This window comes from Prunus mume, linkage group LG5 (assembly GCF_029339155.1).
Source record: "Prunus mume cultivar Tortuosa linkage group LG5, ASM2933915v1, whole genome shotgun sequence".
NCBI classification, from domain to species: Eukaryota; Viridiplantae; Streptophyta; class Magnoliopsida; order Rosales; family Rosaceae; genus Prunus; species Prunus mume.
This window is the reverse complement of record NC_142702.1, coordinates 3,999,802-4,017,358: the sequence shown is the minus strand read 5'-3', so window position 1 is coordinate 4,017,358 and position 17,557 is coordinate 3,999,802. Positions and strand designations below refer to the sequence as shown.

The following is a 17,557-nucleotide window of genomic DNA, read 5'->3' as shown; positions in this document are numbered from 1 at the left end:
GGAATTGACCAAAACATTAAACTTTGTAATCCTTTTGTTTAAGGTCTATAACAATTTGCCTTTGGTCATTGTATTTTAAGAATGAGCAAAAATAATTTTAAAGTTTACAAATTATTACATCATCGGTCCGACTTTTCGTCCAACTATTTTAAGTTAATCGCCATTTTTTTACAAACCAATGAGTGACTTGTATGGATACCATTTTCCCCTCTCACTATATTATTATTTTTTGGTCGATTCCCTCTCACTATATTCATAAGATTAAGATTTTCTCTGTATCCCAGCCGTTAATTATTGTTTTAATAGTCAATTTAATTCAAGTAGAATAAGATGAGAACAGTCAATGAGAGTATAAGTTGACCTTTATAACTTATAAACATACATTCGGTGTATATATTGGTGTGTTCATAATGTGATGTGTACGTATCCTCTTGGATTCCAATTACAATTTACAATGTGGGCTCCCAAGACAAATAACCCAGAAAAGAAACCCCTCTCTCTCTCTCTCTCCCCTTTTTTTTCTCTCTCTAGGCATATCCCTTATATACAATACAGACACCGCACAAACGGTTGTAGAAGACGACACCAAGAAAACCCAACTTCAACCAATTTTGATAGCAATTCGTTTGTATGATCACATCATACATCTATTATCAAAAACCACCACAACAAACTCTCTTCCAATCCAGAACTCCAAAACTCCAAAACCCAAAAGCAAAGTTGAAGCCTTGATTAGATTATATGGGGTACCTTTCTTGCAAAGCTGAATCAGCCATCTCCGTCTCCAATTCCCAAACCTCATCATCCAAAACCACCACCACCAACCCAGAAAAACCCATCAAGATCCAACACTTTGACTACAGTGATATTGAGGCTGCCACCAATGGCTTCTCCGACCAAAAGCTTTTAGGCAAAGGCAGCCATGGCTATGTCTACAAAGCTGTACTCCGTGGCCGTCTTGTTGCTGTTAAGAGACCCTCCAGAGCTCACAGCCAAACTCTCCGAGCCCACCTCATGTTCTGCGCCAGAGACCACCAACGAGGTCGACAACGAGATCGAGATCTTGTCCAAGATTCAGAGCCCAAGGCTGGTCAATCTTTTGGGCTTTTCAAATGATTCAAAGGACAGGCTTTTGGTGGTGGAGTTCATGAGCAACGGTACGCTCTATGATGTTTTGCATTCTAGTGCTAGGCCTCCCAATTGGGGTCGTAGAATTAGATTAGCTTTGCAAACTGCTAAGGCCATTGACACTTTGCATTCATCAAACCCGCCTGTAATTCATAGAGATATTAAGTCTGCTAATGTTTTAATTGATCGTAGTTACAATGCCCGGCTGGGTGATTTTGGGCTGGCTCTAAGGTACTGCCATTTTGATGACTATAGACTCCGGTCAACCCCGCCGGCGGGGACTATTGGGTACTTGGACCCTTGCTATGTGACCCCTGACAATTTGAGTACTAAAACTGATGTTTTTAGCTTTGGGATTTTGTTGTTGGAGATTCTAAGTGGTAGGAAAGCCATTGATGTTGCATATTCTCCACCTTGTATTGTCGATTGGGCGATTCCACTTATAAAGAGAGGGAAGCTGATAACTGTTTATGATCCAAGAATTGAACCTCCTAAAGACCCTATTGTGAGGAAGCAGTTGGCTGTCATTGCAGCCAAGTGTGTGAGGTCTTGTAGGGAGCGTAGGCCGTCAATGAAAGAGGTGGTGGTTTGGCTTACTGGGTTGAGTAAGTTGGTCCCCCTGCACTCATGGAATGGTTTTAATAATCCATGTACAATGGTAGAGACTATGGGACAACCGGTTGAATCAAGGAATGCCCATTTGCGTTCAAAGCTAGAGGGTGTTGGTGAAGAGAATTTGGAAGCCTTGGATGCTAAGTTGACTAGGCAAGCCCTGAGGAATTCCCGCAGAGTTTACTCTGATTTGGGGTTTAGTAGCAACCTGATGGAGCTTATGGCAGGTACTGATGGAGAGTCTGAATTTCGGGGTAATGCAGATGGAGATGAGCCCAATTTAAAATCACGGAATCGGGTTTCTAGATTTGGTAGTGAAAGATATGTTGGTAGAAGGAGTGCTCAATCAACTCCTGGTCATGGGAAAGAAGTCCCTGATTTGATCCGAAATCCTTCATTTGGGAAAAGATCATTTATATGTTCAAGGAGAGATGATGCAATGCCTCATGTGAGTGGTAGTTCCCATCCAGCTGGTGGTATACTGCTGGCTGCATAAATATTATTTGAAGTGAATAGAATGGATTGGTGGCCATGTAAGCTCTCTTGCTTGCAAATTTTACATTGATGTAGATTTGTTGGTATCTCATTTATTCTGGGTTTTATTGCCTGACCTCATGTGTATTCATTAATTTGCTCATGAGCTGTTAATTACATGACAGTAAAGGGCACATTTCTGATGTTCCAATTTTAAGTTGTTGATCTTTTTTGTTTTTCATCTTTTTAAGTTGTTTAATGATGATCTATGATACGAATGCCTCTTACTAAGTACTTAATGATGATTGCATTCCCACCAGTTGGATACTGAGTTGATTTTATACTTAGAAGTTCATATTTGCCACTTAAATACATACAGTAACACTTCTCTTTTCCTTGCATTTCTGCATTTTTTACACCAGAAATTTCAAGTGGAACACAACGCATAAGTTCTATCTCCACAATTTCAGGGATCATTAGAATTTGCCAAGTAAACAGTATTTTTGAAATAGAATGAAGGATAATAAACTAGGACAAGATTTTAGCATAATGAGTTCGAAGATTTCTTGTAGCCCGTTGCATAATGCTGCACAGGAGAACTTGCAATCAGTTTTGGGTACTTCTGAGAAATGTCTCCTACATTCTCATATGTCAAGATGTTTCTGGGAGTCTACTGTTCGACAAGCAAAAGCTGCAGCAGCGTGTTTGTGAGGCTTCTGCCAAATAGCTTCTTGTGGTTGATTATAGATTTTGGAAGATATGATCATCTATATATTTACATGAAGTCTGCTTCTTGGTTCTGTAATGAAATGAAGAATACTTGGCCAATCCTTCCTCAGGAAATGTATCAAAATACCGGATGTACTTGGATTTTTAATTCAATATTTTCTGTGTTTTTAACAGAAAGTATTTAATACAAGAGCACTCTCTAAAAGAAAGCATAAGAAAAAGGGACAAAAATAGAGGTTGGCTTGGATGAAATGTACATATTCTTGTAACATAAGCCATGATGGACCAATAAAAAATTTAACAAATATATAAAGTTGAAAGCTTGTCATATATAATGGAAATCTTTTAACAACCAATCTTGCAGTTTCAAAATTTCCATCATTCCATTGATTTGTTCCACACATCATTGCAATCTCAAACTAACTAAATCATCAACATTTCCAATCACTAGTTTCCAAACTTTTCTTAATCTTTGACCTAAAGTAAACACCCAAAGCATGATGAAGTTGGATTTTTATTTATACAAATACGTATCACATCAGAACGTGTTTGTATTCATTAAATCGAACGTATTTATATCCGTTAAATCGACGAGTTCACTCTTCTAATAAGAGATCATATTTTCAACGAGTAAGTTACCTCTGCTCATATTCATGATCATGTATTGAAACAGCTTATTAGTCAATTAGTGCCTTCTAGATGGGTTTGAAAGTCGGTCGACAATGCAAAATTATATTTTATTAGGAATATATTGGAAGTTTGAACTTAGATCATCACTTTGAATTCTTGTTTGACTCTCTCTTACCGTATCGCACTGTTGCTTTGTTTCTCCATCATGAAAATGGACCAGATTGGTCAGGTAAATCTCATCTGTAATCTTTAACCGCAAAGCATCTTTACTTTTCACTTTTCCTTCCCTTCGTTTCCTTAATCATATGAAACAGTATCAAGTTACATTTACTAAATTTATTAACCACCTAAATCCTACTTATGTGAAATGCGGTCTAATAATTGTATGCCAATCCATCACGTTCAGATTTATAATATGAGATGATATGCTTATCAAATGTCACATAGGTTGGGACAAAAATTGGGATTTTAAGCATTTTTCATATCCATAACACATCTTTCGATTAAATTAGCTAGCTAGCTAAATTATGTGGAAATGAGAGTCCACTTGTTACATTAATTATTATCATCATAAACTCATCACTTGTCATATAATGTCGCCTAAGATGGTCCAAAATATTAACCTTTAGCATTACTCATATATTATTGGTTTAGCTATGATCAATCTATAAAATTTATTTTCTTTCAAGTAAATTACTAACTAGGTCTTAATTTATTGGTATTTCTCTTTCAAATATTAAAAAGAAGCTTCGAGTTCAAAACTCCAATCCCCGAATTGATAAAACTGAAAATAAAAAGTACATGTTCAAAACGGACTCACATACCCTTTCATCTAAGACTTAATATAAACTAATTCAAACCTTGATCCTTGATTGACGTATTCTGCTGTTCAAGAAAAGGACTGCACTGCACCAACAACTGCACAGACACCAAGTTAACTTATTGCTGCAGCCAAACATTCTCTTTATTAATCACTATTTTAAATTCTGTAGACTGTAGTTGTGGCATAGCTATTGTTTGTTTCCAATTTGGAATGAATAAAAAGACAGTTGAAGTACGGACAAATTCAAGACCCCTAGGAAGGATTCTAACTCAAAAAAAAAAAAAACATGGTTTCAAAAAAAATCAAAAAGATCTAGAAGAGGAATTGTCTTTAGCTCTTAGCATCAAGTAGAAGCAACTATATTCCTTTCCATATGTCAAGGCTTTACAGCTCACTTTTTTTATCTATTGCATGTGCCCCTCGGCCTCTCGTTTGAAATTCTGATATTTGAATAAAAAGGAAAATTAAAACAATAATCAGTTTTCATAATTGAAAAATAAGTAAAAGCGTTATTGTTCTCTCTTTTCTCTTTCTTAAACCTGAAAACCGAAATGGTTATAAAACGGACTTGATCTGGTAACCTAATTTGTGACAATCTTTTGGTCTTGATGAGACCATTTGATTAATGTCCAAAAACTCGGGTTTATAAATTTTATAATTGATGTAAAATTCACTAGGATGTTTTATTAGTTAATTTCTCCATGTGTTCAAACAAAAATATATCCATGAATTCAATGTGTAAAAGGAAAATTACAAAATGATTAGACGGGCCTAGTGATTATTACAATTTTGTTCTTTTTTCTTCTTTGAAAACAAAATCATGAGAAGAAATGCTACTTTTGGAGAGGGTAAAGGGATACCATCATCACGGATTGTTCTTCTACCAAGATGGGGAAAAACGTCAAATCTTGACAAACCAACCAAATGACATTGATAGAAGTTAGCTTAAAATTCCGTTGTAAGTGAAATTTAAAAAACAAATCTTGATAGAAAATGAAGATAACGTATTCTGTGGGATATGTGCATTCTTGGACTGCCCTAGCAATTCAACCCATCATTCATTCAACCGTATTTTGGAAGGGCTAAAAGTGCACTACTTTATTGGAGCAAAATTTCTTATTTGAAGTATGACAGCCGAACTTCAGTTTTGGGGTGAATTTGCTACCTCCATCCATTTCCATTAAACCTTTTTTTGCAGATATTTCTAAAGACACCCATAAAATATTTTTAGACACCCCAATTCATACAAACTTATTAGGAAATTCCAATTAATTCTACCCCTTTAATTTAAAAGGCAAATATTCAAAAGAATAAAAAACAGAATCACCCTAACAGCGCTGTCCGCAAAAACTCAGCTCCCTGCAGCTCTCATGCCTTGTTTTTTTTTTTTTTTGGTCAATAAGATTTCATTAAAGGAGAGCAATTCAAAAGATTACAACTCAAATAAGAAGAAGCAGAGCCATGCGACAAAACAAAAGTGCATGCAAAGCAAATAAACTCAATATACCCTTACAAACTGCTACACGAAAAAGCCCCACAGTATGGAAGTGGTACGACAATCCAAAATCAGAGTCTCTTGGCCATCTTGAACAGCGCATGCCTTGTAGAACAGCAAAAAATCACCGAAATCCCAATTACCAAATTACATTCACAGATTCTTATGTTACGGTTGTCTTGTATATTCACTTCAATTCAAAAAGAAATATACAGTAGAGAGATTTTAGCAAGTACACGCCGTGTAAATTTTCTTGGGTAAACCTATTTACCAAGTACATGGGCAGTATCTGCCGTTGGATGAATATGGCCGAATCAATCAAACATTTCAAGGGTGGAAAAGGGGCCTTTTTTTATTTATCATTTTCTCTAAATTTTTCACGTGAAAATAGAATATAACAGAGATCAAACAAAACGATTACTTACTAAACGTGCATCTCTTTTTCTTTGACTTTGGCCTTGTGAAAGTGATCACAAACACAATTTTCTTTTCAAATTTACAAAGCATATGGTACTTTGAAACCACAAAATAATCATGGAAGAAAACATGACAATATATTACAATTCCACTGCCATGAATAACAGGCCTAACCCATTATAAATCATTTGGGCAACCACAATTCACAGCTCTATAAACTGATACACAACTTTCGGACCCAAAAAAATAAAAACTGATAGTCGGTCAATCATTTTCGACAAAACTGAAGTCATCAGTCTAATTTTGTGTTCATACAATGAAAACACAAAGGTGGTACAATTTCATGCCCATGGCAAAAATGATACCAGACCACCAGAGAAAGCTTGAAGCAGCTCGGTAAACATTCTATGAATTTATATAAAACCAAAAAAAAATTAAAATAAATAAATGCTATCTCTAAGTACTACAAAAATAAAATGGAAAGTCAACAAGAAGTCCATTAATGTGCAAAGACTATTTCACTAACTGCTTTCAAACCAACTAATTTCCTTCCAAAGTTAATTGACAGCTAGTCAAAACCCTTGAGCCAAAATCTTGAGATGCCCTTCTTGTATGCATAAAAACAAACGGTCCCGTGTGCCAAGCATAACCAGAATGAAAAAATTCCAGAACCAAACAATAAGACTCTTGGGAATCTCAGCCTTCTTAGCTTAGTCTCACATTTTGCCTTGTCTTGATCATCCGCTTAAGGGTTGCAAGCCAGAAGTTGCACTCATCCCATTCACTAGTGGTAAGAAGCACCTGATAGCAGGCATAAACAAAAGAAACCAATAGTAAAGCTCAGCCATTCATGGTGTGCCAAAATACATTAGGAGCCTAAAGTTTCCAAAAATGTACCTGGATTTGCAGGGCAGTACCGAAATCACCATTATCCAATGCCTGGCATAGCTGAACAAGCTTATCAGCAGCATTTCTAGATATGTCCCCACTGTTGAGTTTGGCAAATAATGCACCTATCTTCCTCGAATTGTCTTCTATTTCACGCTTCTTGCCAGGATTTGCACGAGAACCTCCCAACGCTTCAGATGTCTCATTGAAAAGTCTTGTTAATGTTGCGATAACGGATTTTTGTTGGGCTGTAGTGCATTATCCACAAATAAAACAAGATTGTTACATAACCACAGGTTGGAAATTCAATGTGGAAAAAAGAAGAGCCACCAAGAAGAAACTTTCACAGTAAATAAAGAGGGAAGGAGCAAGGGAATGCTGGAGAGAACATAAATGAAAACTACAATTACCAGGAACATTGGATGTATCAACTGTCTGTATCGTGGGTGGTGGCGCTGCTGCAGCCACAGAAGCTCGAGCAGGAGCTTGGTGAGTAGGACTAGGTGGCTGCAGTGAACCCGGATGAGGCCCTTGAACAACTCCCGAATTAGTAACTGGCATAAATCCCCTTGGTGGAGGGGAGGGAGCTACAACATGTGGCTTATTTCCAGGAACTGGAGCCACTTGTGATGTCAGAGGAGCAGCTGAACCAGGCCCCGGTTGCATAGGTTGGAAAGAAGGGATGGTGGTTCCCTGAAACACCAAGGAAAACCTTAGGATAACAGTCATGCAAAAACGTTTCTGATACTTAATTTCACATCAAATGCAGATCTACTGACAGGATACAACTGAGAACCCAACGTTGGCTGCTGATATTGCTCCACATTTTTCAGCACAGGAGGAGTTGAAGGAATGAAAGGCCTCACTGCAGGCTGAGAGGAAACAGGAGGCACAGAAAATTTCTCCTACAAGCAAACCCCATGCAAAAGTCAAATGAACCAGATCCACATACATTACATGTAGGAAGTGACCAGTGACTTCTTAATAACAAAAACTGAACAAATGCTATCTTTTTACAACCAAATTAATAACTCTTGATACAAAGAGACCCTCACACAAAAAAGTACCTGTGGAACCTGAGGTGCCTGGGAAGGAAGAAACATATGGGGCTGGGATGCTGCCTGATATGGGGCAGGAGCGCCATATCCTCTTCCGTATGGGGAATTAACAGGTTCCTGATAACTTTCTCCATATTGACTTCCGGGAACAACTGGTTGCAACTGTGATGGCACTGTTTCCTAACCATTTTAAGAGCAAAAAATTAATCCACATTGAGAGAGCAGATTTGGCAACAAACAACAAATCATAAGAAAATAAAATCACTGTGAAAAGTAACTTTATGAACACCTGATAATATGGAGAAGAGGCCCCAACCACACCAAAATTAGATTGATCAGCGCCATATACAGGCCCACTTCCTGCAGGTTGGTTTCCATATGCTGCATTCTTGGAAACATTCTCTGCAGCAATAACGCAACAAATAACATGGAGTGAAAATAAATAATGCGGGTAACAAGTAACGGGATTTTTCATTTTAAGAGATTTAACCACCAAGTTTTATGCATATTGAAACAATATCACTTTTGTCCACCTGTGATAAGATTAATTGCCGCTACCGTTAGTCAAAATTGATGGCTGCTGATTATGTCAACAAAAGTTTTGAGGAAATATTGCAATTTTCAGCATTAAAAAAATACAATATTAAAACACCACATCACTAACTTTTCGAACAGCACATACCAGGTTCTGTAGAAAGAGCAATACGATCCCTTAAGATAACCAGCTCAGGTGACAATTCATCAGAACCCAAGAGTTTTAGGTACTCCATTGCTGTTGTTAAAAGACCTTGACTAGCTAAAATTTCTGCGTATTTCTCAACAAGTTTGCACAAAGAAGCACTAAATCGCTTTTGTCCAGAAGCCAGGGCAAGGACAATCGTCTTCTCCATTAATTCCTAAACAAAATAACAAGACTTTGTTAACCTCATGGCCAAGAGGAACATGATTCAGATCATGATTCAGATCCACTTTGAAAAGATTACCTGAAGAAGGTCAACGTATGATCTTCCCTCATGCTCGGTAGTCAAACACCTCGACCAAATCTCGACAGTTTTATCAATATTCCCCGCACATATATAACAAATAGTTGCTGCCAGGGTATTGCCAGCAACTATGAGTTTGGAAGCAAGTGTATCACAAAGCACAGTCCATTCATCTCTTGATGCAAACTGTTGATTCATGCAAGAAAGGATCACAAAAATCAATTAAAAGATGCAGCAGTTTCAAAGTTAACTTGCTCATGATATTTGTCCCATGATACAGATATTAAGAGCACAGTTTACGATTATTAATGTGTAAAATAACCAAACACACTACTACGGTACAAATGTTGTAAATGTTTTGCAACTTCAACTCCACCATTTATAATGCACAATTTATGAGAATCAATATAACAAAAAAAAATGTAATCAAACAGAGTGTCATGGCCTTATTTTGATTTCAAGAGTTCGGAAACTTACACTACAGAGAAGAGCAAGTGTTTCTTTCCAGAATTTTAGGGGTCTGGTATTAACAAGGCTCAACAGATCATTGCTCACCATCGCAGAAACAATCTGAAAGTAGGAATGAGCCAGGTTACAACCCTTCAATTTCAACATAATTATGGCAAAATCATAAGACATATTATAATCAATCGTTAACATCTTTTCATCCAGATTCATATATTATCAAATATGAAACAATAAGTGCTTCACTGGAAACAAGTGGACTTTACAAACCTTAAGGTAAGGTGAATGGCTCATTTTAAGGTATTGATCCCGTGTGCTCTCCCACAACGAAGCACCACCAGCATGAGCAATAACTAGAGCATCAGCCATTTTATTTGCCAAAATGCATTTTGCAACAGCGCCCTTATAATCTCCGACAACTAAAGCATGTTGAACAGATTCATCAAATGATGGGTCAGCACTCTCCTCCAGTCCATCAGGCTCTTGCTGCATTTCATTTGCAACAGGAACTGTATCCCCCTCAGAAAATTTGTCACCAGAGGTTGAGACAGGAGTATCAGCTTTTGGGCTAGGAAGATTGTTAAAGAAATCTTCTCCATTATCAGTAGGAAAGATGGTGGTTTCCTTATCACTCCCCAGGCCCACTTTATCAGATGTAGTATCCTCAAGCCCAAGCGCATTGACTTCCTGCGATAGATCATCTGGAACACTTTCATTTGTTTCCTCGGGTATACTGAACCCAAGATGAGTGATCAGCTTTGTCCTTGCAGTCCCATCATCTTCAAGCATAACCCTTAATAAGCCCCATGTTTCCTGGTCATCCTCAGATCTGTCAAAAAAATCATCCAAACAGAAGCAAAAGAGAATGTTAACCGGGATAAAATAGAATCAGTTTCAAGAGATGTTAACTCTCTCGAAGCTCATAAAAAAACTATTTCTTGTCGTAAATAACATACTCAGACTCCTGTGATTTCTTCTCACATAAAGCCCGAAGTAAAGACTTCTCCCCATTTTGTATTGCAGCTTCAAATTCAGATGAGCGATTCACCAAACTATGCTCAGTAACCAAGCTGTGTACATAAACCTGGATAAAAGAAGGAAAATGAATTATAAAATGCATCATAACAGAAGACACAGGGAGCATGCCAATAAAGCATACCTCCGAAACACCAGACGAACTATGCTGAAAGGACACAATTTTGCCTCCAAAGCCAAAAGATGCACCAACTGGCCGCTTATACCATTTCGGAGCTCTCAAAGGTCCTGCATAGAGGATAAAACATGAAATTTTCCAATAACGCACATCTCTCTAAAATTAGCAATTTTTATTTATATGAAATATTCCCAAATTGGCAATTAATGCAAGTCAGAAAGAGGAAAAGTAGGAAAACTCCCACACCCTCCAACGAAAAGAAGGCAAGAATCGAAAGTAGTACAAGTTATTATTGGTTTATTGGAATAACAACTAATTTTTTTATCTTCTAAGTGATTCAAAAGAATTATATATCTTAGATAATGATTCCATTCAAATTCTTACAACTTGAAGGAAGGGTTTTCAGAAACCTAGAGCTAATACAATGATGCAATCTATAAAAAACTAGGAAGGGTTTTCAAACACACCCCTTCTGCATTCATTTTCCGACTTAACCTACCATCTAGAAAAAAACTGTAACAAAAATAAAAAATTTAAAAAAATTTAAATATATAAAAAAGGCACAAAAGCTGACCCCAAGCAAAAAGATATCTGAGTGGAGGAAGGAGAAAATCTCTAACCTAAACACAACGCCTCTTAATCTTAACTATTTCAAAAACTAAGGATTCTCCTATTTGTACAAAGAAAACCTATTCCGACCCCAAACATCAAAGAATCAATATTAATTATTGCTGCACGAAAAAGTGATTGCGGGCAAAGAAACAAAGTAAGAAAGGCAAAAAACAACTAATCAAGTACTATTGTAGTGCTTGATTTAAAAAATAAAATGAAACAAAATACTGTTGTTAGTGGCAAAAATAAATAAATAACTTGTCAATGCAATGGTTCCTAATTGTGCATTACCGCCACCAAAATCACTATCCCCAACTCCATATCTACTGCAACCCTGTAAAAGAAAAAAGAAAAAGATTTAAACATGATTAAGTACATTGCATAGCATAGATACAGGCACGCACACATGCACATTTGTGCAGATTATACCTCCAATATACTTAAAACAAATTGTAAAATAACAGGAGTACATGTACCTAATGCTTCAAACAAATTTTGATTTTCGGAGTGATAATGCAGTAACAGTTGTTAACCATAAATTCTTGTTGCACATATGCAATAACCATCAATCATTAATTCCATACTAGAAATAATCACAGGAAATATTTTGATAACATGGATTCCTATTTCTCAATGATATCCCATGATCAAGACAATTGGCTGTACCATTAACGATTCACCAAATATTGTTCAACATTTCACACTTGGAATTTAGTAATCTACATTCCATGACGTCCCGCATTACTCATAAGGCAAAATAGTTCAGGTATATGATAAGAACCCAAGCATACCTCAATATTGTAAATTCCAATTTTTCCATCAAATGAAGATGCCGATATCACTCCAGGTACTTTTGGATACCAATGTACATCAAAATTCCAGTTGGTGCCTCCTGGCACTTCACAGACAATCTGGACCAATTTAGAATAAAAAAACATCAGTCAGAAAATGGAAGTGCAAATTAAACTGAAACCAACAGGAGAGGAAAAAATAAAGTGTAGATAAGATGCAGTACAAAAATTATTGGCCTCATTGAAGAACAGCTAAGGACCATACCTCTGCAGAAACTGTGTCCCAGCAAATAGTTCGATTATCCTTGGCACATGTAAGCAGATAAGAACTGTCATTGGGACACCAAGACATTGCAATTACACCTGGGGTAAGATGTGGACGTCAAATAATCATAAGAGTTTACAATTAACTTCCAATCGTAATAATATCAGCGAAAAAGTATCCAACAATAATAATCACTGCAAACTGAGTGCATGTTCAACTACAAACATCATGCATTGGACACAAAAATTCCTAAAAGCAGAAATAGAAACAAAAGCTATAAAAATACACACACAGGAAATCACATCCCCCATAATTCTTTTAATTGCATCATTTAACAAATTCTCTAAGCTGTAACCAAAAAAGCCACTAAGCAAGTACATTTACACATATAGGTGGTATCTCAGTTGCACTCTGAAGATCTTGGTGCTTTCTCCCGCCCCCACTTTCACCGAATAAAAAAAAAAAAAAAGGACCAACAATAACCAAAATGGGGCAATCTATGTACTATGGCAATTGGAAAAGATAATTCAAGTAGACTAGCATATTGAGGCTTCAATAAATGAATTGAATCTGAGAAGCCCTCAATTCCTTCCAGGATCATAATAGCCTCATTTGTCTTTTCATTTTTTAATGCACTTTAATTCCAACCCCAACGGAAAGGGCTGAATATCTCAAAGCATATCAAGTTGCAAAGAATGATTTTAACAGCTCATCTGATATCTGTTCCTACGTCAAGTAATTCAAACTTCAACAAAAATGAAAATTAGCACTAGGGTTTAAAAAATGTTTTATTAAACCCGAGTAAAACTGAAATTCCAATTATATAACATGAATCCTGTAAAAATAAATTATAACATCCTTAAAACATGAAATACTGCCAAAATAAAAGAAAGAAATAATCATGAATAACTGGTATAGATAAATCATTTTGCCTGTGGTGTTACCTTTTGTGTGCCCCACAAACTCTTTAACTGGTGACATTACATTACGCATATCCCAGAGCTGCATGAACTGAGAAGTCAACACATTTGACCACAAAAGAAATAAAATATCATCGGCAAAGTTATTACCCTCAGAGCAGGTGAACCATCTTCATCTGATGCAACAACAAGCTGAGTGGCAATATCAGGATTCCACTGCAAAACAGAGCACCGTCTTCTAACTGAATCTGTAAAACTGCCAGTCAAAGGAGGTCAAGTTAGGTAATGGAAGTGGGCATTCCAGATAACCATTGAGATTTTAAAATACTAGTTCACAGTAGAAAACAAACAAAGTACCTTATCACTGGCTTTTGCTTTTTTAGGTCCCAAATCACTGAAAAATATAAAATATTGAAGTCTCAAATTAGATAAAATGAGTTGAGAAAGATAACTTCACAAGTAAAGAATATTCCTCACCAGTTGAACCATTATATGAAGTGGATGCTAATATATGTTGGACCTTGCTATTCCAAGATAAAAATGAAACCTCACCCTGGGCAGCGGAACCACTACCCTGCATAAAGATCTCACAATTTGGATCAGATGAAGTCCATCTAGATTTAATATATTCATGACTAGAGAAAATCCAAAAGAAAAAGTCATTTCAAGCAGAGATGGACAGAAAGAGGGGTCTAATTACAGACTTCTGTTATAACTTGAGGAATGCAGTCACAATAGAGAAATGCCTCCATAAAAGAAAAGGACTAGCATCCTTTCCAATTGTCCACTTCTCTTTCCTTATTATGATTGTATATTGCATTCTACATCCAACTTGCTTCTCATTCTTTGTCATCTAAATTGTAAAAACTAGTATTTTTATTACTTTTTTCTACCAAATCACAAATATATTAAATGTACATACATGTGTACAAGTCAAAAGTCAAAAACGGTACTTAAAAGTATGTATAACTGCATTTCATGTAGACTGTAAAAGTGAAGTATGGCAATTAAACTAAAGGTTCTAAAGCCCGGATGAACTAAAACACAAGAGAATTAATTACAACAAAAATTGAGGATAAACCATACAACACAGACTAGTGGGAAACGTATGCAATCTACTTCCGATTAACTTAAAACAACTAATAACCACAAACCTTGAGAGGTGGAAAATGAGATGGCTCTGCAGGATTGGCCAAGTCCCAGATGCAAATTTCACCATCATCAGCCCCAGATGCAAGTAAATTTGGTGCAATTGCATTAAATTCAAGACCAAGAACCTGGAATTAAATAACAAAAGTAAAACTTTAGAGTTTGAGAAAATATCCTACCCAATCATCAGATTCCAAGCATTGAAAGAACCAGCAAAAAGACATGCATGCTGAAAAAGAAGAAAACTTACAGGCCCTTTATGTCTTGTGAGATGCCCAACCGAAGCACTTACACCTGCCTCAGGACTAAGGATAAGAAATAATAAAAACTAAGGCCTTTCTGAAGAAAACCAAAAATACTTTCTCAAATATAAAAGAAAATGTTTCACAAAACTAGGTGGCAGAAATAACCATTAATATTTTCTTATGTGTGATATTCAAAAGACAACTAAAAGTAACAGGAGTTTTGAGTCAAATAATAAATTATTCAAGTAAATATACACTGCTAAAGACTACACGCGAATAAAAAAAGAACTGAAAATACTCAAAAGCATGATCTATGCCCAAGCAATAATCATATTTATATCCCATATTAATCACTTCCATGCACATCCTATTAAAATTCAAGGGCTGCTCTACAATAATTTGCATGAATGAATAAATTAAATTATAAAAGAAATATGCATAAAATCATTTGGGTTTTGGTTCTTATCCATAAGGATCTGTTTGCTTCACCAATATTATCTTAGATACTACTTCTTTCTAGAATCTTGAAAAACCTTCAAGAAACCACCAACTTCAAAGAAATATTGATTTATCATCAGTGGAGTAGACACGAGACATTATTCCGGATCTATCTTAATGGCAACCAATTTGTTGCCAAGACCTTAAAATTTTCACTTATTTTATCAAGAAAATAATCAAATCGAAGTATTTAACCAGCACCTCGATTTGGTTATTTCAAGTGTATTAAACCTCCCCAGAAGCCAAGCATACTGTCAACAGTATACAGGGAACCAAATTCTACCTAAAGCGTGAATTCGAACAGAGTATCATAACGTACAATTAATGTAATCCGTTGGTTTCTCAGAAGTCAGAAACCATGACTCTCATATACCCTGTATTTCCTTTCTCAGAAGTCAGAAACCATGACTCTCATATACCCTTTATTTCCTTCCACCTTATTTATAGAAATCAACTCTGCAAAAGTTACCCTTCATAGAAATCATGAAAATCCCAATTCACATTTATCTACATTTGGATTCCCATTAGCCGAAACTATCATTTCACTCCAATAATAATAATAAACTGGATAAAAAGAAACCAAATCCAAATGAGATTCAATCACCATACAACAGTAAACCGCAATTTCCAGTCTCTTTAACCCCAATTTCCCGTCACCCCAATCAGACTATTACTCAGATCAGAGTCAAACACCCATAAACTATAGAATTTACAAATTATCAACTTCCCCGCATTTTCCGAACATCCATGAAAACCCGACCGTCCACAAACGTAATTCAATTCAATTCAATTCCAATCCGAAGCAAAAAGAAACGCCAAATTCAAAGGGAATTACCGGATCAGAGTTTGTGGGTTCCAGATATCAATAGTCCCATCGACAAGTCCACCAGCAATGAGCCCTAGCCCGAACTCCTGAGACCCCGATCCAGTAGGCCTGGCCCACGACAACCTGTTGAATTTCTCAGAGCTCGTGGACTCACCCACTACAGGGAGATCACGATCGTCGGACTGAAAATCAAGCTTAAAGATCTCAATGTTGGCGGAGGAGCTGAACGACAGATCCACTGCTCCCGCCATCGTCCCCGCCGCCATGAACGGCGCGTCGGGCGCAAGCGCCACCGATGCCGATCGATTCACCCCTTTTATACACGCCATAGCTCGAAAATTGAATTGACCCCAACCCCAACTCAATCTTTATCTGAAACGGAAGAATTGGGGGATTTGAGAGAGAAAGGGGCACCGGATCTGAGAGAATTTGGGGATTTTATTGGGAATTGGAATAATTTTATTCTCGTCTGTGTTTCCCTTGTTCGAATTTAGGGTTTGGTTTTGAATGTGATCTGTGTGTGAATTTTTTATACGAGAACGAAAGTGAAAGATGACACTGGCTTCTTTCTTCTGTGTTGTTGTGGCTTCTCTCTCTCTCTCTGAATTGTGAGGGAGAGTGCGTGCGTGTGTTTTTGTGTTTGATATTTGGCAATCGTTGGCGTACGAGATGGTAGTCGGGTTTTGGTTTCTCAATCCTCTGCGGTCGGGTCCAGTGAGCCTGGTTTTGAATTTTGTGCTGTTGACGGTTGTACGTTGTGATTCGCCGCGTTTGGAAAGAGGGAGGAGTGTTTTGTGTACAATTGGGAGGAGCGTGGTTTAGGAGGTGAGGGAGGTGTGTATATGCGGGTGTAGAGGATGATCAAATAAATTACTCTGATTTTAGTATGGCAAACCAATGAGATGTCGCCACGTGTTATTTCTCTGAAACTTTGTATTCCCTTTTTTGGTTGTGTTTTTAAATTCTGGACCAAGGGTCCCCTAAAGGCTAGTTGATAGAAGCCATTTGGGCCAACATCAAGATTTGTTATTTCTTTGAGGGTTCATTCTACACCCTAAAATTTGCTATAAACATCCAGACTCCAATTATTGTTCCAGAAATAAGTTTTCCCCTTTGCAAATTCACTTAAAATTAACAATAAAATAATTTTTAAGAACGTTAAAGAAATAAAAATTAAATGAATGAAAGTTTTAAATTCATTTATTTATTTCGTACAATTTTCTTATTTCATGTATGATTCTCATTTCTGGTGTGATTATGTCCAAAAGTCCAATGTTTAGCAAGCATATTTAGGGCTTAACATGGATGGGGTATGTGATAGAACTTATGAGGGATGCAGGCCTTGAGCCTTGGGCCGTGATTTCAAGACTCAACTCGCATTGAGGACTATCTTTGC

At 36.8% G+C, this 17,557-nt stretch overlaps 2 protein-coding genes across 2 annotated transcripts; one reads left to right on the top strand and one right to left on the bottom strand.

The window, feature by feature from the left end:
• Positions 1-473: 473 nt before the first annotated feature.
• On the top strand, positions 474-2,533 carry LOC103330706 (serine/threonine-protein kinase-like protein At3g51990). The gene is given in 2 exon segments (XM_008233313.3): positions 474-1,005; positions 1,007-2,533. Coding segments are annotated over 2 exon segments (1,494 nt in total). The 5' UTR covers positions 474-741; the 3' UTR covers positions 2,237-2,533.
• Positions 2,534-6,555: 4,022 nt separating this feature from the next.
• Positions 6,556-16,806, bottom strand: LOC103330707 (transducin family protein / WD-40 repeat family protein). The gene is made up of 22 exons (XM_008233314.3): positions 16,171-16,806; positions 14,843-14,897; positions 14,598-14,720; positions 13,921-14,017; positions 13,801-13,837; positions 13,594-13,699; positions 13,468-13,525; positions 12,524-12,621; positions 12,259-12,378; positions 11,759-11,801; positions 10,862-10,965; positions 10,659-10,786; positions 9,973-10,531; positions 9,715-9,807; positions 9,238-9,423; positions 8,937-9,150; positions 8,544-8,656; positions 8,264-8,434; positions 7,976-8,101; positions 7,607-7,889; positions 7,206-7,444; positions 6,556-7,109 (listed from the first exon to the last, which is right to left on the bottom strand). Exons 1-22 carry the CDS (start codon positions 16,488-16,490, stop codon positions 7,014-7,016), a joined length of 3,369 nt encoding a protein of 1,122 aa, XP_008231536.2. The 5' UTR covers positions 16,491-16,806; the 3' UTR covers positions 6,556-7,013.
• Positions 16,807-17,557: the final 751 nt, after the last annotated feature.

Coding starts and splice junctions, on each gene's coding strand:
- LOC103330707 (XM_008233314.3), bottom strand. CDS start 16,490: ATGGCGTGTATAAAAGGGGTGAATCGATCGGCATCGGTGGCGCTTGCG. Junction 14,018..14,597: donor CTCATTTTCCACCTCTCAAG/GTTTGTGGTTAT, acceptor ATCTTTATGCAG/GGTAGTGGTTCCGCTGCCCA. Junction 12,379..12,523: donor GGGACACAGTTTCTGCAGAG/GTATGGTCCTTA, acceptor AAATTGGTCCAG/ATTGTCTGTGAAGTGCCAGG.